We start from the raw sequence: 26,344 nt of genomic DNA, 5'->3' as shown, positions 1-26,344 counted from the left end.
GGAGACAAACACAATGGATTATCCATTCTCTTTCTTTCTAGATGATAAAATTTTATTGAAAAATTTCTCACATTTTTTTGCTTCCCCCCCTTTTTCTTTTAGGACCATTTCTGTATTTCTTCATCTCTGGCCCCTGTAGCTCTTTCTGTGCTGGAATGTTCTGTATGAGTCCTTTCTGGAAGTAGCCTCCGCCCGCCTTCCTTGATGTGACTTTGGCCGGCTATAAATATGAATCTGCACTGCTGGGTTGTGGCATTACTGTGCGTGATGAGTTCTTTCATTAGAATTGAAAGCTTGACTTGTGCCATTTAAGGGGATACTGTTTTAGTTCCAGTTCAGCTAAGGAGATGATGGTACCCAGCTCATCTTGCTTAGAAAACCAACCTTAATCCTGTGTCTCATTTCTCCTCTCTATAACTACTGCAAGTCACTCATGAATGTAACTAGTAACAGAAGAAAGACAACATGGGTGATATTGGAATACTTACCTTAAACTGCTATCCCAGGATTATATGCTATCATAGATGAAGACATTTAGATATCTTAAGATGCCTTGAATTTAAATGTAAGGGCATCTTAAATTAAGACATCTCTATAACCTTTTTGGCAGTCCCATGTTTCTTCCAGCTGGCTTTGTCTGGATTTGTTTGGCAGATGGGAGGTTTTATTCCTAAGTCTGTCTAGCTGCCACTACTATATCTTACATACCTCTGGAATCTGAGTCTGTTCTGGTGGTCCCAGCCTTCAGGAAAGAGGCTGGCTACAAAGTTTTAATTAAATGAAATTCTTGTAAGAAGTCTTTTGGAAAGTATAAAATGGTTTCACAAGTATAGAGATTTTGTACATTATAAATACAGATATTACAATGGCTAGTTGCTGCAAAGTGGTAAAATTACAACAGAGAACACTCAGGATCCAACAAAAATCTAAGGGTTTTGTCTTAAGCTCAGTAGTAGAAAACTTGCTTCATCTATGTGAAGCCCTGGGTTCCATCTCCAGCATTGCCAAAGGGGGAAAAAAACCCAACCAACCAATCAACCAAACTCCCCAAATAAAACCAAACAGCAAAACAAAACCAGACCAGACCACAAAGCGTTCTTAACTCTCCAGTGTTATCTTGGGCAAGCTGCCCTAGGAACTCAGTGGATACCCAGGGCTATTCTTTGTGGCATTACTGGGCAGATCCGGATGCCTTTATCTGGTTCATACAAAGTTCTGGTTATTGAAGATGCTCACTGTACACTTCACAGCCTGACAGCACATGGGGAGGAGTTAAAAGAACAAGTTTTCTTTGAAGAAGTGATACAGGAATCTCAGGGAGAATGCCTGTCTGTCATCCTTAGGCATGTGAAGATACCTTCAATCTCCTCAAACTATTGCTTTCTCAAGCTTTTGATAATGAGGTCCCTGTGGAATTGTGGTACTTACATTTCCTTATGCTGGTTTCTAGAAGAAATGAATGAGAGGGAGGGATGAGGTGGGCTGGGGCCGGAATGTGTAAAGAAGGAACGTGGTTATATGTGTTTAAATATTCAGACACATCAGTATGTGATGCGATGTTTCCTTTTGTTAATGCTTTCCCTTTTCTGTTTTCTCTTGCAGGCATGGCTTTCTTTGAAGAATTCAAAGAAACGGAAAACTTGAAAGATATGAAGTTGCTTCGGGAATATTTTTATATATTTTATATAGTTTCTATGAAGTCAGCAGGCATGCAGATAAAACCTAAAAGGGAATTTTTTTTTTTTTGGCTATACTGCTGGATACAGAATTTGGTTTGCTTTGAAACAAGTTCTGGTTTAACAAGTCTAATGGAAAATGTATTAGTAGATTCCAGGGAAGGAAAGAGCTCATTGGTGATCTACTGTTCATGCTAGCCACCACTCCTGTTAGTGGCCTGTCCTGCGCAGCGTGTACACGCTCCGCTCCCCCAGGATCACTGGGGAAAGGACGGGCGGGGAGGGGACGGGGGAGGTACAAAGGAGCCTCTCTCTCTCTCTCTCTCTCTCTCTCTCTCTCTCTCTCTCTCTCTCTCTCTCTCTCTCACTCTCAGCTTTCCCCAAGATCACTGGAGAGGGGAGGGGAGGGGGAGCACAGAGGAGTTACACACACACACACACACACACACAGAGGGGAGGGGAGGGGGAGCACAGAGGAGTTACACACACACACACCCACACACCCACACCCACACCCACACCCCTAGCTTTCCATGGCAAAGATCCTGTAGTCACACACACACACACACACACACACACACACACACACACACAGCTTTCCATGGCAAAAGGCCCTTGGAGATCCTGTAGTCTTGTGCTGAGAAGATGATCTCCTAAGAGATCCTGGAATCAGATGGGACCAGACACTTGACTGGATTCCTAGACCAACACTTCAGCTTAATTAACTCCAGCGGCCAATGCTGTTTCTGAGTCACTTACAATATATTGAGAAATTCCTGTTTTTCGTAACTTAAGCTAAGCAACTCATTTAGTCCAATGAATAAACAGAGAGAAATGGTTTCAAGTCACTAAGAGGGAAAAAGAAAATATTCTCATTTGACAACCAGAGGCCAAAACAATGCACTGAAGCAAGATGAGCCGGTAGAGAACTCAGTGTATCCTGCCTTCCGTCTTGTGGCTCATGCTCAGTATTTCAAAGACTCTGTGGCTTCTTTCTGTTAAGGTTGAGACAGTCGCTTCCCTCCCTCCCTCCCTCCCTCCCTCCCTCCCTTCGTAGATGCCCCCCTTTCCTTCCCTTCCCTTCCCTTCCCTTCCCTTCCCTTTCCCCCCCTTCCCTTCCCTTCCCTTCCCTTCCCTTCCCTTCCCTTCCCTTCCCTTCCCTTCTTCCCTTATCCCTTCCTTCCCTCCTTGCCTTCCTCCCTCTCTCCTTCCTTCCTTTTCCTCCCTCTACCTGTGTCTCTCTCTCCTCCTCTTTCTATGTCTTCCCTTCCACTTTCCATCTCTCCAGCTGGAAGAACACAGAAGAGCAGATAGTATTTAGGTCAGTCTGGGAGTGGGGCTGTGGGAACGCTCTAAGACCTGCCTTCCAGGTGTTGGTGCCATGCCTTGGGTACTCTTTTATCTCAAAGAGAAAAGGCACATTTGCCATTTAGCACTTCCAAAATGACTTTCATAAAAATAGACTCCAAAGTATTTACTGTCATTATACTTACTTGGTTCTGTTTTTGTCATCACACTAAAAAATTCTAACCTTTTAAATGAATGATAGATTTTATTTGATGTGAATTCTTGCTGCCCACTCGTAAACAAGATGTGTGGCTACAGAGTAGAAGTCAGTATGGATGTAAATCTCAGTGTAGACCTGAAAGTATCATAGGAGTTTTAAGGGTCTGTGTAAATACTAGATGTGAGATCTAGGCCAATACTTTTACTTAAAAAAAACATATATACATATAAAAATGAGCCCTCTAAATGGTGAGGCATAAATTGTAAGATATTCTTCAGCTTTAATTTTTTAAAAAATTTTACTCAAGTCAGAGCACTTTTTAAAAAAAACAGCAATACAACAGGCAAGAGAATACTCAAAAATATTTAAAATTGTATTTATATGAAGAGTACGTTTTAAATATTTTTCTATTACTTGAGCAGTTTGTATATGGCTAGTTTCCAAATATTGCCAAAAGTTAAGCTATTCAATATTTCCAACACATCAGCTTTTTACTGGTTTATACTAGCTGAGGAGAATTCTTCAGTGTTCCCAAAGCAACTGATGTTTACAGGTCTTGTCATTTTCTTTTCCTCCCTGAGAAGGGCTGAGGATCCGGGATGAAAACACTAATGATGGATAGCTTCTTGGCGTGATCAATGGACTGGCTACCACCTTGGTGTAAACATTCGTACAGGAAAAACTTTTTCACCCCTTTTTGAGTGTCAAATGTATTTTTAACTTGTCTGGTTTGTACTTTGGCTTCTTTTGTACTACCAAAGCAGAGTTAAAAATAAAAAAAAAATAAGTTGAACACGTGTTGTGAATGACCCATGTGGTAGTATAATTTACCAAGTTTGCGCGCTCTCTCTCTCTCTTTCTCTCTCATGGGGGCCTAGGCATTGTCACTGAGCTTTTTTGCTCAAGGCAAACACTCTCCCACTTTGAGCCACAGTTCCACTTCTGGCTTTTTTTAGGTGGTTAATTGGAGATAGGAGTCTCGTGGCTTTTCCTGGCTGGGCAGGACTGGCTTCGAACCGTGCATTCCTCAGATCTCAGCCTCATGACTAGCTAGGATTACAGGCATGCACCCTGGCCTGAGCTTTTACAGGACCTAATTTCTTAGGCCTTGACTTATCAGGTCACCACTTGGCTATTATTCACTGGATTTTTCCATTGAGATTAACTTTAGATATTAATATGAGCTATAAAACAATGTAAAATTCATTTGTTCCTTGAATTCATTTCTCTATTGCATGAACACTTCACGTTACCACAACAATCAAACCCAAGGTTTTAACATGGGTCTGGTGCAGTTGATTAGATTACATTCGAGGCTCATTAGTTTCACAAGCGCCTCTTTTTTATTTTCATTTTATTTTATTTATTTATTTTTTTGTGAACATACTGTACAGAGGGGTTACAATTACATGGGCAGGATAATGCGTACATTTCTTATCAAGCATTGCAGCCTCCTTTGTTTACCCTTCACATCCCTTCCCAGCCTTCCCCCCCACACCCCTCCAATCCTCCCCCGCTTTCCTCCCCCACCAACGTTGTAAAGCTCGTTTTGGACATGATAACTTGTACTTATTGTTGCAACAGGTCCACCTGTATCCTTAAACGACTTGTTTTTCCCCATCTCTTCCACAAATTATACTGACATCAAATATAGTGAAAGCAGGGGTTATACTGTGGGGGAGGGACATACAAAGCAACAAAGAGATAATCTTATAAATGCGTTAGAAACACATGCATGAAAGAAAAAACATTAAAATACATATCTAAGGGTTCATTTTCCTGACATCACATTATCTGACCTTTTCCGCTTGACTCATATTGCATATAAGGGAAACCATGGGACCTATGTTTCTTTGGGCCTGGCTTACTTCACTTAATATAATTTTTTCCAAGTTTTTCCATTTCCTAACAAATGGGGCAATGTCATTCTTTCTGATGGAGGCATAGAATTCCATTGTGTATATATACCACATTTTCTTGATCCATTCATCTACTGAGGGGCATCTGGGTTGGTTCCATATCTTAGCTATGGTAAATAATGCTGCAATAAACATTGTTGTGCTGGCAGCTTTAGTGTGGTCTTGTTAAGCGCCTCTTTTTCTTTCCAGAATCTCCCTAACTCTCCTGTGACCTTTGTTTTCAGATTGTTTTAAATGTTTATATTTTATTGATGTTATAAAGGTGATCTATGGAGCAGTTACAGTTACATGAGTCAGGTAAAGAGTACATTTCTTTTTGGACAATTTCACCCCTTCCCTTTACTCCCTCCCAGTTTTTCCTTCCCATCCCCACCCATAAGTTGCATAGTTCAATTTTAATATAGTGTCCAGTGAGTCACACTGTTTTTCAGATCTTGATGCTTTCTGGTCTTCTTGGTTCGCTTTGTAGAAAGCTCTGTTACTTGCAGGTTATTGCCTCTTTCTCAGGATTCCATGGAGGTTTTGCATTAGAAAAAAGATACTCTGTGGGTGGTGTGTCACAGTGAAGATTTGTGACACTGCACAACATTTGGTTCCTCTGTTTGGTCAGTGCCGTGTCCACAAAGTTTACTTGGTAAAGTTGCTGTTTTTGCCTTGGTAAATGAATAAACATTTGAGAGGGAAGACTTAAAAATGAGGCCACTAGCCTTGTGCTTGAACTTCCACCTAGTAATGTCACCATCTGTATTCCTTTCCTGGGCTTCCTTTAATTAATGATGTAAGACTGGGTGGCCTGAGACAGCCATTTACTGTTGGACAGTTGAGGAGAGGGCCAGAGTTGAAGATCAAGTCAGCTCCTTAAATTCCTGTGGTGGCTAGCTGTTCATGGTTTAACGCAGCTGTATCTCAAGATCTGTTTACATGGCCCTCTTCCGTGTGTGTGTGTGTGTGTGTGTGTCCCCTTTTTTTGTCCTTATAAGGCCACCAGACACTGGGTTTAGGATCCACTGCAATCCACTGTGACTTCATCCTAGCCTGATTACATTTTCAGAGACTAAATAGGTTCATGGTTCACAGGTCCTGGGAGTCTTGTGGATGCTTTTCCACCTACTGTGCCATCCTGGGGGGGGGGAGGGTCTTGCCTACAGTTACTGCTATGATAAGAACTCAAGTGGGCACTATTATTTTTTACATTTTTTCCTCCTATGGTCAGGAAACCCCGGATCTTTGTTTCTACAACATTTTTGAGTATTTACTTAACCCAACCATACATGTGAAGTAGTTTGATGATGCTCACTGGTAACAAACAACGTGATGAGCTTGAGGACAGTGTGTTTGTACTGTTCCTGTCCCCATCTTTTCAGTATTAGATTTAAAAACTAGTTGTTTGTCCAGATCCTTTGGTAATCCGCTTGCTTCCACTTAGCTGTGAGATTCATTTGTAAGATAGGGTCATTTGTCACGATCTGCATTCCAACATTCTGGCAAAAAAAAAAAAAAAAGCAAGCTTTGTTCTTTTGTTGTCTCATGGAGTTCAGACTTGGCATTTACAGGTGCGTTAGTGTGTGTGCATGCACGCAGGTTCCCTTTGGTAATAAAATGTTCAGTAGTAACTTCTGAAGAGGACGTGGAAACACTGACATAGTTTTGCTTCACAAAATCCTTAAGATCCAGAAGATACACAGATACACACAGCACAAGGAAGATGCTAGAAATTCTCCAAATTCTGTGACTTGGTGGTGACAGTCCTTTTTTGGTTGTTGTTGTTTTAATCTCAGCCCTTCTGATATTCACATTAGTAAAAGTCCAGTGCAGAATGGGTGGTGCTGAGCTACTATTTAGGGGTCACCTTTGCTCAGCTTTAGACAGAAGTGAGCAATTGGGAAGGTAGAAGATGACCCCGTGCTAGCCTGGTAGTGTCAGTTTGGACTACTGACTGGTTCAGTGATGTCCAGACGAGTCAGCTCTGGGTGAGTCTGCCTGGGGGGGGGGGAGGGGGCATCCTTGGTCTTGAGTGCTCCCACATTTCCCTCTCAAGTCTGTCTTGCTTGCCACACTTGTTCTCTAGGATGCTGACAGGGAAAGGTAGGACCCTCCCCTCAGTCCTACAGGGCAGCAGAATGTTGGGTGCTTGGAAGTAGTGTTTATTGCTGAGTCGCTGGCTGGGATCAAAGTGACTGTTCTGTACCAGAAATACCAATTCTTGCATCCTTTTCACCTTTTTACTGGCATGTTAGTTTTTTTTTTTCTTGTCTTGGGGCTTGAACTGTGGGCCTGGGCGCTGTCCCTCAGCTCTTCAGCTCAAGGCGAGCGCTCTGCCACTTGAGCCACAGTGCCACTTCCGCCTTTTTCTGTTTATATGGTGCTGAGGAATGGAACCCAGGGCCTCATTCATGTGAGGCAAGTACTCTACCACACCCACCTTTCCAGCCCTGTATTGTCTCCTTCATTTTCCTGCAGGCCTGTTCATTCAGTTCATAATCTCCCCTAAAGGACCCTCATTGGAGAACCAGCACCTAACAGTACCCCCCCTGGGAGTTCATGGTTTGCATTCCACAGCTGTCCAGACCTGCCAGTCCTTTACCTTGCACACAGCTGGTGCCTGACCTCCCTCTGCTGGCTAAGTATGGGAACTGCAGAGCGGATGGCATGGCTGTATAGTGGTGGTGCTATTAGTTACCTTTCCGGCCCTATGTGTTGAAAGCATTCTTGACTTTGTGTGTGTGTGTGGAATGAATAATAAAAGCATACATTTGGAAATGAGAGAAGGCCATTAGCTATTGTGTGAGAGTAAGAGATCAGTTTTGACTTTATTTAACCCATTTTTGGATCTTGCCATTTTGTCTTCCTCCTCTCCCCACCCCTCAGTTTCAGTTTCTTACTGAGCGTGCATCCCTGTGGGTGTCGCTGTGGATGTTGGTAGGAATGTCTGTGTTCCAGGAGGGAACAAGCCCATGCCCTCCATGTTGCCATGGCAGGGGTGTGACTCTTGGAAGCTGTGTAGTCTCAGGGAAGTAGCCTGACCTTTTCTCTTCAGTTGGAACTCTAGCTCTTCCCATCTCTGCTGAGTTTTGGGGAAATTACCATCTCTTCCTGAGTCCCAGTGTCTTCCTCTATAAAGCCACCTGCCTCACTGCGGGATAGTGAGACTTAGACAGGCATGCTGTCATACAGCCTGTCATGCCTCAACATTTGCTCTAGAGGGCACTGTTGGAAGTGACTGTTGGTACCTTTGGTTTTTCTGACAAGATGCCTTAACGCTGAAGGAAGAGAGGGCTAATTTGGCTCAAGGTTTTGAGGGCATGAAAAGTCTACTTTTGGCAGCCACAAGAGGTGAGGGCCTTATGTTGTTGTAACATGGATGGCATCATATGACAAGAGTGTGAGCGGCCACCAAGCATGTATAGAAGAGGCAAAACACAGGGGTGACCTTTCCTTCCTTCCTTCCTTCCTTCCTTCCTTCCTTCCTTCCTTCCTTCCTTCCTTCCTTCCTTCCTTCCTTTCCTGGGGCTAGTACTTAGGGCTTGAGTACTGTCTCTGATCTTCTTTTGCTCAAGGCTAGTGCTCTACTGCTTGAGCCATACAACTCCACTTCCAGTTTTCTACTGGATAATTGGAGATAAGAGTCTCATGGACTTTCCTTCCCTGGCTGGCTTTGAATCACGATCTTCAGATCTTAGCCTTCTGAGAATCTAGGATTACAGGTGTGAGCCACCAGCACCTGGCAACCTTCTCTCGAGGTGACTAGTGCAGTTCACAAGGAATAACTCGCTGAGAAACCTCATCCCATTGTAAGAGACCTAAGGTCCTTAAAAAAGATAATAACTCATTTTTGTAGGCAGAGCCCCCACAACCTAGTTCTCAAAGTACCTACCACTCCTCAACACAGTTACACTGGAAATCAAACTGTTAGCATGCGTTTGAGTGAGGAGAGACCATAATGCTCAGGGTTGGGTCTGTGCACATGTGCCCTTCCACCTCTGATGGACGTGGACTGTGTGCATCCCAGTGCACACTGCTTCTTGCTATGTTGTTTCTTGCAGTAAGAAGAACCATAGAATTTAGCAGCCTCGTGGGAGAGGAACAGATGATGGATGATTCAACTTGGAAAGAGGCAGAAATCTAAGAACTCACTCTCCCATGGCCAAACTGCCATTGTTCGATTTTTCCTAACCCATTTCTGGGGTTCATAAATGTTTCAAGGAAACTGGTCTTTAGCCTTCATCATTTGAGTGTCTGTCACTTGTGACCAAAAAGACAAACAGAAAGATGAATGCAGAAGAGTTACAGAGCCACATGAGTCACCAAGCCTGACACTCCGTCCAATAGCCGAGGCTTCCAAGAGCTGCCTTAGATGTTGCCAGGAGCCTTCGCCATGGCTGGTTTCTGTTGTGAAAAGCTCTGGAAAGCTCTCTCCTCTTCATTACCTCAAGTCACCCTTCCTTCTCTGGATGTGGTACTGGCTTATGATTATAGCTTCCAGGAGTCCGTAAGACAAGAGACTTGGCACTCAGGTCCTTTTGTCCATCTGCAACCTTAAACTCGCTGGGCCACAATCCTCTAACTCTGAAGTGTGGATAGTGTGGGCTTTGGATAATGTGAGCCTTGACAATACCATGTGAGCGTGGATGTGTAATGCACAGGCCTGGGGACAGTTGGCATTCATTCACATGTCTCCAACGCTACAAACAACCAGGTTACTGGCCTCAGAGCAGCTGGGGTTCTAACCCGATTCAGTGAAGGAAATGATGGCAGTTTGGCCACGTGAGAATCTGTTCTTGATGTTTCTGCCTTCAAAGATGGTGTCTTCTGGTAAAAGGCACCCCTTAATTGCTTTAAGGTGATGATGCTCTTTTCCTGCAGTTGAATGGACTGAAATATATGAGTTAAAGGGTTCCTTCTCTTGCGTAGAATTGAACTAAATCTATGAGGTAATAGGCTCGCTTGATTTTTATCTTATGATAAAAGCTCAGTATTTCAGTGAGTTGAAAAGAACTCTACTTTTGTTGCCAAGTTAATCTAGCTGAGAAATAACAGACAAAAAGGCTCTTGGAATCTAACATTATACCCAAACTGCAGTATGTATTGGTTTGCTTATTATGGGTAAATATATATTAACATTGGTCAAATCAAAGAAAAGCCCCACAAAAAGCCATAATACATTAAAAGATCAAGGGCAACTCTTCAAATCATCAGCCAAATTCCCTATAGTTTCTGTTTGCATTAAAAATGCATTTTATCTTATAGAAATGTATCTGGAGCAAGGGAAGATAAAAGAAATAGGTCAGTTTTGATGAGATATTCATTTCAAATACAGTGTGAATTTGCCTCTCCATTACATTTTGACCTTAGATGAGAATTAATGATGTAAGTGGCACAGGAGTTACACAGATTAGAAATTAATATTATTAGAAGTGGTTCAGAGACCTTTCATTGGTAGCAATCAAGATTTTATTGTTTAATGGGGGAGGCAGAATTTGATCAAAGGAGACTGTTCATGTATGGAAAATAACCAATAAAATCCTTCACGTGGTACCATTAACACATGCTAATAAAAATGTTAGAAGGGTGAGTTCACCCTCATAAAAGTTGTCCAAGGACCTTATAGCTGAGTGATCAAATCACACTGGCTGCTCAGGGGTGAACGTGTTGAGACCCTTGGAGCCTAAGGAACTTCGGTCCTGTGACCCATGCACAAACTCAAGTTCCACGGCCAGCAGATGACTGCAGAGATCCCACACACCTTGTCTAGCTTTTCTAGTCTGTTTATTAAAATCTTCTTTATAACTAGAGGGGAAACACCCTTATAGCATTCCTCACTTAATACACACGTAACATCATTATGCACGGCCAAATTGTTCCCAGCGCGCCCACTTTGTCTAAAGTTCCCTTACCTTTCAGATTTTACATCCTTTTATCATGTGATGGTTGTATTATTCCTGAAAAACCCCTCAGCTACCCAAATCCTCGTCAGCAGATAGAAATCAGCGTAGTTCCTGCACAGAACCCACACAAATCTCTTGTGGGCTTTAACTCGTATCTAGATTACTCATAATAACGAATATGATACTCAGAGGAGGTAAGTGCTATGTCCATAGTCATTAGTCTGCATTGTTTAATGATGAATGTGGGTATTCTCAGTACAAACGTGGGTTTACTTATTTTTAAACTTTTGCTTTATGAATTTTTATTTCCGATGCGGGACAGATGTCTTCCATTCCCCCAAATGAACCATGTGCTGCCCTAGAAAGACACGTGCTGGGAACTGGGAAGGCTTTGTAGTTCCCCAGTCTATCCCTCCTCGATGGGGTAGGGAGATAGTTGCCTGAATTATTATACGATTATTCCTCTCATCCACCCAATCCCTTAAACAAAATGACTACCAAAAAAATCTTATGTATAGAAGAAAGGATTCCTTGCCGGGACGTCAACTTAGGATCACCCATGGACAAGGGAGGGGAAGGAGAGCAGGAGGCTGTTTGTGCTGCAGGGCTGCCTTTCTGGCTGCATCCTGTAGCCACCGTGTGTCCACTTCATCTGCTGGCAACCGCACAGAGTGGGCCACTGAGCCCCGGAGGGAGCGGTTCTCCCCTGATAAACTGTGATGATATTTCTCAGGCCCTGTGACACTGATGTCCGTCAGTTTGATGTTGAGATAGAATCCACAGAATGGAGGGTTCCATAGATGCTCAGGTTAGTCCTGAGCTCCACGAGCACACCCTTGCCCATGATAGCCTTGAAAAAGGAGTAGAAGAGCAAGGTGCTGGTGCCATGAGCTATGGGCTGCACCAGATCAAAGAGAGCTGAGCCCCACGGGCCAGATGCTGGGTGGGAACCTGTGAAGCTTTCATATATGTTATGTATTATATATATATTTCACATATATATTATATATTCCCATAATTAACAGTAGCCCTTAAAACACACATTTATTGCTTAAATTGCTAATAACTGTAAAGGACATTTTTAACATTTATTTTTTGTTTTATTTTATTTACTTTTGTAATATCTGAGTTGCTATTCATTGCCAGAAAGTTCCTTCTATTGTCTGGCCTCACACCCTCTTGGAAATTCACTCTCCCCTGAACCCCCACCCCCTTTCCCTTGGAAAAGAAGGATATACATGAGAACTAAACTGTGAAATCAGAAATCAGAACAGAATTATTGACAAAGGGCAAATCCTCTTGGAAAAGAAAACGCCAGATAAAGGCTGACCAGTAGTCAGCCTTTGCCTCTTTTCCATCCTTGCTAAAAAGCAGAAGAACAACTCTCCCTCAAGCTAATCAAGCTACCAACATTGCAGAAGGCTACTGACAACCTTGAGGCTTATCGCCAGCTGCACTGAGTTGCTATATTAGGAGCTTAGAATAAAAATCGTTCCTGTAAAATAGATCACCCCCACCTCATGTTGTATTTTGACTTCTGTAATCCACAGACTTTTTGTAATCAAATATCAATAGTGTCAATAACATTGATAGTATCAGTCATGCTGACCAAGTCCAGATTATGTGTTGCCTATGCTCTTGTGATTCAAGGCTATGGTGTTGCTTTGGTAACCTTGCGTGCTTGTCTCAGTAGCAAGGCCTTAAGCCCACCAGTTAAAGACCACCACCGAGTAGTCCCACTATGGGCTTATTGAAAATTATTAGTGTGATATTTACCATAAAGAACAAAAGAATTTAAAGGTCATTTAACTATAACCAATGAAAATGTGCCAAACCTGCCTTGCAGAGGCTCATCTATGTAACTCCAAGGAACCACCCCTCTAAAAACCCATCTTACCCTGAGCTCAAGGCCATTCTTCTACTTTCCCAGTAGTAGGAAGCAGACCCCGTGCGACTGTCATCAAGTTCCTTGTTCCTTTAACTGGGTGTTGTGGAGTCTCTTTTGGATCTGGGATATAATTATTTTTATTGCCAAGATGGACATTTTTTTTTGAGACAAAGATGTCACTAGGTACCCCAGGTTGGCCTGGAACTCGTGATGCTCCTTCATCTTCTTCCAACTGCTGGGATTACGAGTATGTGCCACCATGCTTGGTTCAAAGAGGTAAACTTTAATGTGCCCTCAGTGCCCTGGCTTGTGTGCGGTGGGGCTCCTGTAGGGGGCAGCAGAGCGTGCTTCACAAGTTGGCTGTATCTGCTGTGACGTGTTCATGGGAGAAACTTGCATACTTAGTGCTTTAATAAAAGAGCAACTTATTTTCCCATGAATGATCAGGGAAGGCATTTCACATAAGAAAGAAATGCCAGTTTGTCCCATCTCCATAACAGAGGGTCTACAAATGAATGTGTTTAATCTATACAACAAGCAACACAAAGCCCAGCACAAGAATGTCCTCATTTCCCATCATTATGAGCTTTCATAAAGACTCATTGTGCAAAGAGGAGCCCTTTGAGTGAGAAGTGAAATTCAAGGTCAAGGCTGGGGGCCGGGTCCCGGGTCCTGGGGTCTGGTCTGCTGTACTGACTGTGTTCTATCTGCCAGGTGGCCTGGCTCAGAGGCCAAGCCAGAGAAGTCAGGAGATCTTGGCTCTTCTTTCTGCACTTGGTGTCTCATTCATTTCCTTAGGACTTCCTGCTTGGGTGAGAGCAGAGAGGCAGAATGGGACAATGAAAATGACCTACACTTCCTGAGTATGGCCACCGTGTGTGTGTGTGTGTGTGTGTGTGTGTGTGTGTGTGCACGCACGCACGCATGCACACCCCATGTGAGAAACCTAAAATTCATTTTGCTAGGGAATCTGGTCTGCCATTCTAGCAATTTGCTATTATTATATGCCTTGGAAATGAAGGAAAAAAGTATTTCATTTCCAATCTGAATGGTAGTTCAATTTCCTCCATTAGTAAAAAAGGAAATGTGAGGTTCTTAGCTCAAGAAACCTCTACATAATATATAATAATCTTAAATCAAAATCAAGATTTAGCCTGGTAAATCCCATGCCATGCCGATGGCAAAGGATGGTGAACGGTGATGAGCCATCCAATCCCAGTTGAGGCCTCTGTCACAGTGTGTGTGTGTGTGTGTGTGTGTGTGTGTGTGTGTACTTTCACATTGTCTACACTGTGTGCAGGGCTTCCCTCTCTTCACATTACCTTCCTGGTAAAGTGGCACCAAGCAGTAAAACATTACACACAGCAGGATGCCGGAACAGTGGGTGGACTGCTTGGGAGATAAGCCCAAATGTGGAATTTCATTGCATTCTGCCTGTCCTCTGATGTCTGTTAATGGGGTCTCCATATGGGAAGCAGTCAAAATTGCTTTTAAAAACAGCTTGAAATTCTTAGGTACCCATGAACCTTTTTGAAACTGGTATGTGCAAAAAACCAAAACCAAACCAAAACAACCCCCCCCAAACCAACCAATTAATAACAGCAGGAAAACAAACAAACAATAAACCTTTACCACTTGAGAGAGTTGTTGGATCCAGGGACTCTGCCACAGTTCTGAGATGTAGAGTAGATACAGAGGGTGTGTTTGCACGCACACCTCACCTTGCCCTTTCCTTGTCTGAATCTACTCATGTGGAGACACCGTGGGAAGTTGGGGTGGTGGGTCTTCCTTCCCTTGGACCAGCGAAAGGTGAAGCGAGTTCTCTATGCAATCTACAGTGTGAACACCATATTCTGACTTCTTGCAAACCAGCCTATCCCAGGCTTTTGAGTTTTGAGGATCTGGTGTGGCAGATCCTGACAGCCTCAAACTCCACGTTGATTCTTCCCCCTTCAGTAACCCCAATTTATTTGAGAAAGCCAACTATAGAGCTAGCACGACCACCTCTTCTAGCCTCTCTTGCACCAAATATGGCCAAATGATCACATGCTAAGCAGTGACATGACTGGAAGGGCTGAGTGTAGGCTGGGAGAGTGACACTCGTAGACCAAGTATGATCACTGCTCCTAAACTCTTTTTTTTTTTTTCCTGTCTAGAGAGCCAATTTAGCTCTTTAAATGGAAAGAAACATCAAAGGTCAGTCTGGAGACCCTGGATCCACGTCTTAGTCAAAACAGAAAGACAAGTGTATTATTCCTTTTAATCAGAATCAGACATTTAATGGCATAAAACACTCCATGTATGGCTTTGCTGTTCCCGAAACTCACAGACTTAAGACCAAAATATGACACGAGAAGTTTTTAACAATAACTTTTGGCCAGCCTCCCCAAATCCCAAAGGAGATTAAAAAGTAATAATGTAAAAAAGTTAAGGTCAAGGTGTTTTCATACCTCAGCTAATGACTAACCATTTGTTTACTGGTCACTTTCTCATTCCACTCTGAAGGCCACTGAGCTTGGCTCCCTGTCCAACAAGTAGTTAGTTATTAGTTCCCTGGGTGATTGTCCCTGACAGTATGAAGCCATGCTGGGGGGACATAATAGGCACTTTAAAAAAGGGTGTAGTTCTTTTTTTTTTTTTTCTAGGTAGGGTAAAAAGTTTGGCTCTCAAAAGCAAGGTATAGACTTTATAGTCAAGCCAGGAGCTAGAGGCTCATGCTTAATCCTAGGGACCGAGATCAGATTTGAAGTCAGCCAGGGAAGAAAAGTTTGTGAGATGCTTATCTCCAAATAACCAGCAAAAAGCCGGAAGTAGAAGCATGGTCCAAGTGATAGAGTGCCAGCCTTGAGCAGAAAAAAAATCTAAGCAAGAGCTCTATGCCCTGAGTTCAAGCCCCAGTACTGGCACACTTACACATGTGTGAGTGCATGCATGTGCATGTACACGTGCACACACACACACACACACACACACACCTCAACCAGAAGAATTTTACAGTCAAACAGAATGCTCTGTGGTACGTGCTTTGGGATTAGATGTTGGGATTGCAGAATAGCCTTCTGGACATCTGGATCAAATATTCTGGATCCCATTGCGAGCTGGGAAGCAGGCTGCTAAAATTCTGCAATTGCCACGGACCTAGGCACCGTGGTCTGCTCTGAGTTTTATTCTAGTGTCCTGAGTGACAGCCCATCATCGCAGAGTGATGCTCTGCATCTTTAGCAAGCAGCATGGCACAGGACTGACAGTCAGGACAGATGCCATGTAAACAACGGGCCAGGGGGCACTGGGCACGTTAGCAGAATGATACCTGCTCATTACAAGAGGGCAGTGCACCTGCACTTGCTCAGCCTGGCACTAGCTTATAGCCTGCACCCAATCCCCTCCGCTAGTCTTCCTCATCTGTATCTTCTCCTGCCGTAGCAGCTTCTAAGGCTGCCAGTGCTTCAGCCACAGCCATGTCCTCATATTCCACCTCCACGTCCGTGTCTCCTTCTGCACTGTGAGAGCCCTCTTCTTTCATTCTGGAATCATCCCCAGGCATGGCATGAAGAGGATCATTCTCTTCGAAGTAGACGTTCAGAACTTCTGTGGTCATGACCTTGTTTAGTGAATCCCAGCTCCTTTTCCTGGGGAAGGATAGATTCAAACCATGATCGTCAGCCCTGGGGTGAATTTCTCCCAGGGGCTTATCTTCCAGGTGGTTCTGGAAAAGATAGTCCTTCTCTTCATGATCCATATCATCTGTAGCAGGATCCCAAAGCTGAGGGTAATCCGGGGCTGGTATCTGCAGGATATGATCTGGTATGTCCAAGGCACTACTTTCTACCTCTGAGGTGACTCTGTTTTCTCCACTTTGGATGCCTTGGGTCTCTTCTGGCACACAGTCTTGTTTCCTGTTGTCCTCTCCTTCAAGGAAGGGTTGGGTCGGGTGGCTGCTGTCTGCAGTGCTGGCCCAGGAGCCACTGTCCCCCTGCTGGGGTTTTGGATTCCTGGATTGCAGAGTGGGGCTGATGCCATTGATTGTGACACAGTGTTCCCCTCCAGTCTCCTCCTGTGGAAGTGGTCCTTGGTGAGGTAGACCAGTTGTCCTACCTCTGCTCTCGGTCCTTCCCAAACCCCTATCAGGAAGGGCATTTTTGTGCACCAGGACCTCACTGCTTAGGTTGCCTTTCAACTTCACAGTGTCGTCTTCTTCCAACTTGCAGCCACTTATTTCATTGACATAGCCAGGGGAGGGGACTTGGACTGGATCAAAGAGATAGCTGGGGATGAGAAGAGTGGGAAAAGATGAACTAAGTAGCTAGGATAACAGGAATGAGCCACCAGCATCTGGCTTTCATGAATATTTTTGTATTGTGGTTGGTTGACTCCAGAAATGAATACCTTACAGATATGGAAGGCTGTCTGTGGTTGGAACCAAAAAAGTTTTTAATAAAGCCAACTATCGAGGCTGGGAAGGTGGCTCAGTGGTAGAGTGCTTGACTAGCATGAATGAGGCTCTGGGTTCGATTCCTCAGCACCACATAAGCAGAAAAAAGCCAGAAGTAGCGCTGTGGCTCTAGTGGTAGAGCACTAGCCTTGTGCTGAAGAGCTGAGGGACAGTGCCCAGGCTCAGAGTTCAGGCCCTATGACCGACTAAATAAATAAATAAAGTAAACAAGTAAGTAAATAAATAAATAAAAAGCCAATTATCACATGATTCTCATAGAGCAAAACTTGGTTGTTCTTTGTGTTTGCAATTGAAGAAAATAATTTCAGGAAGCTGGTTAAAAGAGGATGAAGAAGGAAAATGTCACAATTTGTTTCCCGTATGATTCATGTGATTCTATTTTTTATGAAATGTAATATGGAGAAAATTAAAAGCACACATAAACTCTGGGCTTTTTTTCAATAGGGCTGTTTAAGGCACCCTGTGAAATCCGAGCTTTTCTTTGCTTTGCTCCTTCCTGGAGAAATGTAAATTTTACCTGCACCAAATTCAGCCTTAGAGAACAATGGTGTTTCCAACAAGCTTTGTACACTGAGCAAAGAAACCAAAGCCAAAACCAAACTAAAACAAAACAAAAATCAAAAACTGGGCACCAGTGGCTCATGCCTGTAATCATAGCTACTCAGGAATCTGAGATTTCAGGATCTTGGTTTGAAGCAAGCCTGGGCAGTAAAGTCCGTGAGACTCTTATCTCCAGATTACCACCAGAAACCCAGAAATGGCATTGTGGCTCAAAGTGGTAGAATGCTATTCTGCAGCAAAAAAGCTCAGTGACAGCATCCAGGCCTTGAGTTCAAGCCTCATGACCAACAAAACAAAAACAAATTAAAAATATTGGCTACATGTTCTCTAAATGATATCAAAACAGAGCAATATTAAGATCTTTATTTTTTTTATTTTGGACCTGCTATTATGTGTATGGTCTTTAAAAATGACTTCATGAGGGCTGGGAGTGTGGCTTAGTGGTCGAGTGCTTGCGTACCATGCATGAATCCTTGGGTTTGATTCCTCAGTACCACATACACAGGAAGCCGGAAGTGGTGCTATGGCTCAAGTGGTAGAGTGCTAGCCTTGAGCAAAAGAAGCTTAGGGACAGTGACCAGGCCCTGAGTTCAAGCCCAAGACTGGCAAAAAAAAATGACTTCATGATGACCACACATCCTATGCTGATGAAATCTTTTTCATTTACCTTTGTATCATTTTACAGCACCTGCACCCCATCTGGATGATTTCTTGTCACCATCTGGAAAAGAAGGTGTGAGAAGGAGAGAATATCATGAGTGATACATTAGAAGGAGTCAGGCTCATTTTTTCCTTCCTGGATACTCATAAGGAAGAGTTGCACATTTTGGCCAAAGAGTAACAGAGGGTCAGAAGTGACACCACCCACAGCAACCTCAAATCTCTAAGATCAGTGGTTCGGAGTTCTCAATCATTATTAATATCTGTCTCTATTGGAGTAAACTCATCCCATTTTACAGAAGAATGGAGAGAGAGAAAGGATCTGTGACTCCCCTGCCCAATTTTATTCTTTAACAGAGAACCAGGCACTTTACCAGACTCAGCCCAGTGCTCAGGAGCAGGAGGTAAGAAAATCTGAGAGGATTCTTGCTAGGCAGTTTGTCTCCAAGTATTATGATTCTAAAATAGTTCGGATCTTGTATGTACCAAAGGTCCATGTGTTGAAGGCTTATCAGCCCATGGCACTCCTAGGGGATGGGGCCTGTAGGAGGTGGGGCTTAGTGAGAGGAAGTTAGGTTGCTGGGGCATGCCCTTAAAAGGGATATTAGGATAGAGGACCTCCTCTTCTTGTCTTACTTCCCAGCTGCAAGGAGGTAAACAGATCCCCTCTGCCACATGCTCTGCCATCTGTACAATGCCACCAGAGGCCTAAAGCACCATAGCCTCGCACTTTTCAATCTATGAGCCAGAATAAACCGCCTTTCCTTCTCTGTGGCTTAGGTCAGGTATTTTGTCACAGTAACAGAAAGCTGACTCACACAGACAGCAAGGATTAAAAAATGGCTGGCCTATGAGCCCCACAATTTATATCCTTGGTGGTGTTTTGACCTGTTGATGAGATTAGCATAAGCTTTGCCTGTACTACCTACATTAATGTGCTTCTTCTTTCTCACCACTGGCCTGTTCTACTGCTGATTCATGAACTCCATTCCCTACCAGGCCAAAGACATCGTCCCCCGGTGATCTCACTTCCCACCCTTGCACTGTCCCCTGCCCATTTTCCAGGATGAATTTCTCTATCACTTCCTTCTCTTCATGTAAAAATGAGTCACTTTGACTTGCTGAGACAGTTCCCAAAATTAATGAACAAGCATTCCTAAGTCATTCTCAGTTTCTAATATCCATGCACAAATCAATACATACGTCCCGTTGTCTCTATTAACACACATACTAGCAAGAGAGAGGACTCACTGTTCGTCCCTTTATTCTTTCCCAGGATGTTACTTCATAACACATTACCCACTGGGACAATGACTTCTGCCATTTGTGTGTACTGGGGCTTGAACGCAGGGTCTGGGCACTCACATTTAGCTTTTTAGCTCAGTGTTGGCTGTCTACCACTAGAGTCACAGTTCTATTTTCTGGCTTTCTGGTGGTTAACTGAAGATAAGAGCCTCATGGATTTTCCTTCCCTAGTTGGATTTGAACCTTGATCCTTAGATCTCAGCCTCCTGAATAGTTAGAGTTACAGGCATGAGCCACCAGCTTCTGGCTACTATAGTGCTGAAGAACTATAGTTGGTTATATTGAAATAAGGATGCTGAGTCTAAGTAACAATGTCTTGTCCTTACAGCCATCCTGGTGCCTTGCTGGGAGATGGGGGTTTTTCATCCAGGTCCAAAAAGCCTAGAGGTAAGATAGGCCATTCTTTGAATTGCAGGTGTTATGCTATTTTACCCCAGGAAAGCTCTGCTACAGAGAATACTCACTCTTAATTATTCCCCTGTATGGTTTGCTTCTGTTGGGCTTGGGTCTCTACCCCAAATGTGACTTTAGTCTTTAAAAGCTTTGTATTAGCATATTCTGGGCTGCATTTCTTTGAAACAAGAGTCCACCTGCAGTTGCTGGCTTCCTAAAAAAGACTCCCAATTCAACTTCTCAAAATGTGGCTTCTGTTTCCTGAAATTGAATTCCTGTATAACAATATGTTACTAGATTTACTACACTAAACAATAGAATTCACTAACACCCAACTGCAGTAGTCTCTAAAAGGTATCTTGTCCTAATTCCTGGAATCTGTGATTGTTTTGTTAAATGGCCAAAAAAACTTAAAAAAAGAAAGGAAAAACCTTGGTAGATGTGGTCAAGCTGAGAAGTCAGAGATGGGGAGATGTGTCTAGATTGTGTGTGTGTGGATCCTAAGTACAATCATATACATGCTTATGAGTAAAAGGAGGAGGGAGTTTTGGTCCCAGACAGAAGAGGGGAGGCACCATAATCACAAAGCCAGAGATGATAAGATAGTCACAAGCCACAGAAGAACAAGGATTGGATTCAACTCTGGGGGATCTGTGAAGGAACGGGTCTCTGAGGACATCATTTTTACCCCACGGGCACCAATTCACCTCTGGCTAGTCTAGAACTATAAGCGAGTAAGCGTCTGCTACATCATACCTTCAAGTTCATAGTCATTTTCAGCCCCTCACAGTAAAGGATATAGATCAGTTAATTCATGAGCACCAAATCCCTGTCATACTCATCTTGAGAGCTGAAGAATCCTTTGGGCTACACACCATCTCTTATCACCCTCTCTCAACTGTTCTTCAGTTTGTTTCCTAGCACATGCTATGACTGCTCGTTTTGTCATCAATTTCTCTTGGTCTATCTTTTCTACTCTGAAGTGGGCACTATGAACGGAGGGCCTTTTAGTCTCATTCCTCAGGACCAAGGGCAGTGCCTGGCACCCATAAAATACGTAATACACATTTGTGGAATGGATAGATTTTCTAAGTACTTCAGCCCCTCTCCCCCAGAATAGGATAGGGCTTTTTGTGTGTCTGTGGTCTAACAATACTTGCTAAGTTTGTGCTGACCGTGTCACCCAGTAGGTTGGAGGAGGTCCCTCTGGGGTCCAAAAACCCTGGGTCTGAGTCCAGCTCTGGCCGCCTCTTCATTGGTTGACTTTGTGTTTCTGCTACTTTGTCTGTCAACAGGTATAATAATATCCTCACCCTATGGTGGTGTTGGGGGGAATACGCATGGACCAGTGTATCACCTAACCTTATTTGGATATGGCATAGCAAAAAATAATTTGTGGTGCTGTTAATAAGGCTACATGGTATATTTCTGTTAAGGGTGACACCAATCAAAGGACATAAACCTTAAGTGCAATGACAGTTCCCCACATAGAAATCATTGGGAGTTTAGATAGTGAGATGCGTGCGTGATCTTTTACTTTATCAGAGCACTCTCATTACATGATCTCCTTTCCAAAGTTGAAGATTTTACTCCTACTTAAGCTTCCCAATTATGGCCCCATTTTCTGCTAGCAACTTAAAGATAGGTGAATAAATGGGATAGACTTAAAAGTACCATGAACCCTTCTTCCTCTCTCCCAGCACCTCCCCCTCTCCTACCCCAGGACCAGCTCTGGAATCCTGCCCATGTCTTGCCTGCAGTGACTTTGCTTGTCTTGGCTTTTGGTTTCAAAAGAAAACAATCAGCCAAGAGGATAGGTGGCAAAGAAAAAGTCAAAGGAAAGGCAAAACAATGGCTTAAAAGTGTTGGAGTAAAAAAGACTGGTTGTAATCATGAAACTGAAGCAATTGTAAAATGTGACTTACTGAAAAATTCCATGTGAGCTGTATGACAGAGAGCTTAAGAGCTGTATGTGGGGAATGAAAGCCAGAGAGAGAGAGGGAGGAAGGGAAGGAGGGAATGAAAAAAGAAAGGAGGGAAGAAGGAAGGGAGGGAGGAGGGAAAGAGGAAAAGAGGGAGAGAATAAGAAAGAGAGGAAGGGGAGAAGGAAGGAAAAGAGGGAGAGAGGGAAGGAGGGAAGATAGGAGAAGGGAGAGACAGGGAAGGAGGAAAAGAGAGAGAACAGGAAGTAGAGGAAGAGAAGGAAGGAGAGTGGAAGGGAAGATAGGAGGGAGAGAGAGGGGGAAGAATATCTGGAGCGATACTATGCACAACACTTTGACAGCTTGCAACACTTGCGCCCAGCTTCCCACAGGCTAACGAGTTGGGTCCTGGGCCCCCTTGCCTTGTCTTTACAGGCCTTCTTCACGGAATTTCCTCATATAGGGTTGCATTTCCAGGTTGGTTCCCCCCCCACTGTCTTGGGGTACTACAGTAATATGCTGCAGACCTGGTCCCATACCTGAGCACCATGCTTTGCTCTTTTGCTGGAGCTCGGAGCTTGGTGGGGACAGCCTCTTCCTTGTTCCAGGTTGTGCTCCCCACTCCCTGTTTTTCTTCCTAGTGACATTCCTCCTCTCCACTGGCTGTAAGGGCCACAGCCGTGTGACTGGCTGAAGAGCGGGGTGGGGCACCTGCACACCCCAACTACAAGTTTCCTTCCCTATATGATGTGTTAGCTTAAAACTGGACCCATTTCCTTTTGCACCTGACACCCCGCCCCATCCAAACCTTGATTTAGCAAGGGGTTCTCTTTTTCCAAGACTTAAAAAGGAAAACGACGGGTCCTGGCAAGCTACATGGAAATGAGAAAATAGCAGTATCTTTGGAAGCAAGGTTGAGTCACAAAAGAGTGGTCTGGCTGCTTTCTTCCTGGGTGACCTTGATTGCTAAAGCAGAATCAAATTCAGCTTTCTCTTTGGTGTGTAAAAAAGCAACCGGGAAGCAAAGGACAAACCCTTTAGTAACCATCTCGTGGTTTACACAGGGGAAAAACAAACAGCATAATGATGGCTGTGTCCACCCACTGTGGGCGCCAGCAGCAGGCTCCTGGAGTCCTGTTTTAATCCCATCTTTGAAGATAACCATGGGAATGGCAGTTATTGGTAAAGTCTTCTTGAAGGAAAATCCTGTTTCACAAGGGAGGAATTAAGGGAGGGAGGAAAAATCAGGGAGAGTGAGGCATTTTCTATCCACGTAGAGAAACTTGATTATTCATCAGGACATCCAGTACCAGAGTGAAAGGCTCAACCCACCCAGAAAGAGTTGCCTTTAAATTGTAGTTGCCTTGCAGAATACAGGGACAGGGGTAAAAGGACAGTAGCCAGCATGTAAAGGTCCTCCTGGCCAGCTCTAGATCCAGTATAAATACTACTATAAAGGTTTGGGGCTCATGGAAGAAAACAAGGATTCACAAGTCCACCATGAGATGAATTACACAGAAGGGGAAAGGGAAGGCTCTGACGTACAAGGAGGAAGCCAGCCAGCACATGACAAGGAATGAGGCATTTAGAAAAACTGCCATCTGACAACCCTCGTACTAAGAATGGACCCAAGTAGGAATCATTGTGGATGCTGAAACTTGGGGTCAGGGAGGGTAAAGTGGACAATAGGATAGTTAGCCTCTTCCCACCATAAGGTTGAAGGTGAGATTAGTGTCTTTATGGTGGTAAAACCTGGTGAGTAGAATCCACGTCACCAAAGGTAATACCATCGTAATGGCTGGCATGAGGGCTCTATACAAAGTGCTGAGTGCCCAGCATCACCGTTCCTGGATTCTCATGCCCGAGAACAGGTCCTGAACTGCAACAGGAAGGGCATTCCCCAAAGCAAGTGGTCTGTATGCCTTAAACAATGTAATGTCAGGATGATACAGACAGATCGAGGGACCAGATTACAGGAGGCCAAGCAGCCATGACCACACAATGCTCTACATGACCCATTTTCTTGTTAAAAGGTCACCACTGGCACAATTGATCAAGATGTGAAGGAAGTGAGCAGATCAGGTGATTGTCTTAAATCAATGTTATTTTCCCATTTTGGTCATGATTAGGAAAAATGTGTGTGAGTGTGTGTGTGTGTGTGTGTGTGTTCAGAAGAGAGTTTAGTAGAACACTGTAGTAACTATTTATTCTTGAGTTTCTGGGTAGAGGAAATAGGGGATTCTTTGAGTTTTTCTTGCAGCTTTCTCCTTCCATCTGAAATAATGGCAATAGAAAAAGGTCAAGGAGAAAATTATTAACAATCTAAGGCCAGTTTTTAATCTACTTGGCACTGCTTGGTGCAAGAAACCACCAGCAGCAAGGCTCTGCCTGAAGAGGGCGATGGAGGAAGGGCTGGGAAAAGGGTACATCGAGAGCTCACCCGCTTTTCTGACTCCATGCAGGTGTCGTGGCATGTAAGATGAGAGCTGTTGCTGACTACTGTCTACCTTCACAGGCATCAGAACCCTCGGGGAGAATCGGAGCTAAGGGCCTGTCCACAGGCCGCTGCTCCATTCATCCCAGGAGACAGCCACTCCTTCAGTGTGCTTCTGCGGCCGCCCTCCTCACAGGTGATCCCTTCCTCAGCCAGTGTTAGCTTATCCTTGGCATTCAACTACAGGAATGACTACTGTGACAGGTGGGAATGAAGGAGAATGGGTACCAGATGCTATTTGGGACATGGAACCTTGCTATATAACCCTGGCTGACTTCTACTGCAACTCTCCTGCCTTTGCCGGAGACGGTGGGTATACATCACTCTGGGCTCTCAGATTTCATAAATTATTCCAATAGAGTGTCTACCCCTAGTCAAGCACATGAATTGAGAGGGACAAAGAGCTCCTCTTGGGATGCAGCCGTGCTGCTGTGGCACGATTCCAAGCATCAAGGACATTCTACTTCAAGCAGCTATTGGGAAGGATTTTGAGTGTGTGGAAGATGAAGGGGATATTTGCAAGAGAGCTATAATAAAATGAAACACCTAAATATTCACCTTGGTTTTTTTAAAAAGAAAACTGACTTGCTGATATTTAGAGAACATCATCCAGGACTTCCTAGAATCTGACCAGCAGGCAAAGTAGACAAATGTTTAGTGAGCCATGACTGGGTACTGAGATCTCCATTCAAGTAGAATGAATGAAAAATAGCTAGCAGGTGCTCTGCTTCCTTTTTAGAAGAAATTAGAGCTGGCCCGCCAAACTGAATAAGATAAGTGAAAAGATAAACTCTAGCTAGTACCCATGGCTCATGCTTGTCATCCTCGTTATGCAAGAGGCTGAGATCTGAAGACCTTGGTTAAAAGCCAGCCTTGGAAGGAAAATCTGTAAGACCCTCTACTTAACCAGCAATATGCCAGCTTGGAGGCATGGCTCAAGTGCTAGAGTGCTAGCCATGATGGAAAATCTAAGTGAGAGCTTGAGGACCTGAGTTCAGGCTTTGGACTAGCACAAGCACACACACAAACTCTAGACTACCTGGTATATTTCCTTAACAAAAGCATTCCCTCCTTAATGTGTAGGTTTTGAAAACTCATGGGTGTAATTTTTGGGGAGCATGCTTTGAGAGAGCGTGTGTGTGTGTGTGTGTGTGTGTGTGTGTGTGTGTGTGTGTGTGTGTGTGTGTGTGGAGTGGCAGGTAAAAGGTATGGAGCAGGATGGGATTTATGTATATTCCAGGAAGACAACCCCCACCAACCTGGCAATATATCACAGTGGTAAGAGAGCAGACTGAAGTGAGAGTTGGTTACAATTACAGTTATACTCCCTGTAACTTGTAAGCAATTCTCTTTGCCTCTGAGCTTCAGTAGTCTGGTCTGCAAAGTGGAAATGATAACCATTCTGCTCATGAGACGTACGATAAAAATTCAATGAGATGACAGTATGGAAAGCATTTTACTCTTGTGCCTGGCACTGCCAGGAATTACTAATAAATACTGTAGTTAACAGGTGAGTTTACACAGCAGAGTGCTCTTATTGGGACTTTCTGTCTTAATTCACTTCAACTTTACAACAACTCCTCAAAGTGAGGAATAGTGCATGTACGAAAGCTAAGCACATGGAAATGGATAGGTTATATAAGTTGCCCAATGCTACAAAAGTTAGACAGTGGGACAATAT

General features: G+C 43.8%; 2 protein-coding genes and 1 pseudogene across 2 annotated transcripts in view; 1 reads left to right on the top strand and 2 right to left on the bottom strand.

The window, feature by feature from the left end:
• Nucleotides 1-1,975, top strand: part of Rell1 (RELT-like 1) — a 53,755-nt gene extending 51,780 nt beyond the window's left edge. The window contains exon 7 of the mRNA XM_013008974.1: nt 1,603-1,975. The gene's annotated coding sequence lies outside the window, so the exon portion shown is untranslated. The remainder of the gene's footprint in view (nt 1-1,602) is intronic.
• Nucleotides 1,976-3,228: 1,253 nt separating this feature from the next.
• LOC105980161 lies at nt 3,229-13,136 on the bottom strand (annotated as a pseudogene).
• A 2,646-nt stretch (nt 13,137-15,782) lies between these two features.
• The window catches only part of LOC105980238 (chromosome unknown open reading frame, human C4orf19), a 66,157-nt gene continuing 55,595 nt past the window's right edge, over nt 15,783-26,344 (bottom strand). The window contains exons 3-4 of the mRNA XM_013008980.1: nt 18,557-18,610; nt 15,783-17,140 (exon numbers count right to left, since the gene is read on the bottom strand). Coding sequence (XP_012864434.1) covers nt 16,264-17,140; nt 18,557-18,588 — 909 coding nt within the window. The 5' untranslated portion in view covers nt 18,589-18,610 and the 3' untranslated portion in view covers nt 15,783-16,263. The remainder of the gene's footprint in view (nt 17,141-18,556; nt 18,611-26,344) is intronic.

Source organism: Dipodomys ordii, unplaced genomic scaffold (genome assembly GCF_000151885.1).
Source record: "Dipodomys ordii isolate 6190 unplaced genomic scaffold, Dord_2.0 Scaffold8, whole genome shotgun sequence".
In the NCBI taxonomy this organism is placed as follows: Eukaryota; Metazoa; Chordata; class Mammalia; order Rodentia; family Heteromyidae; genus Dipodomys; species Dipodomys ordii.
The sequence above is the reverse complement of the archived record's forward strand: the minus strand, read 5'-3'. Positions and strand labels throughout refer to the sequence as shown.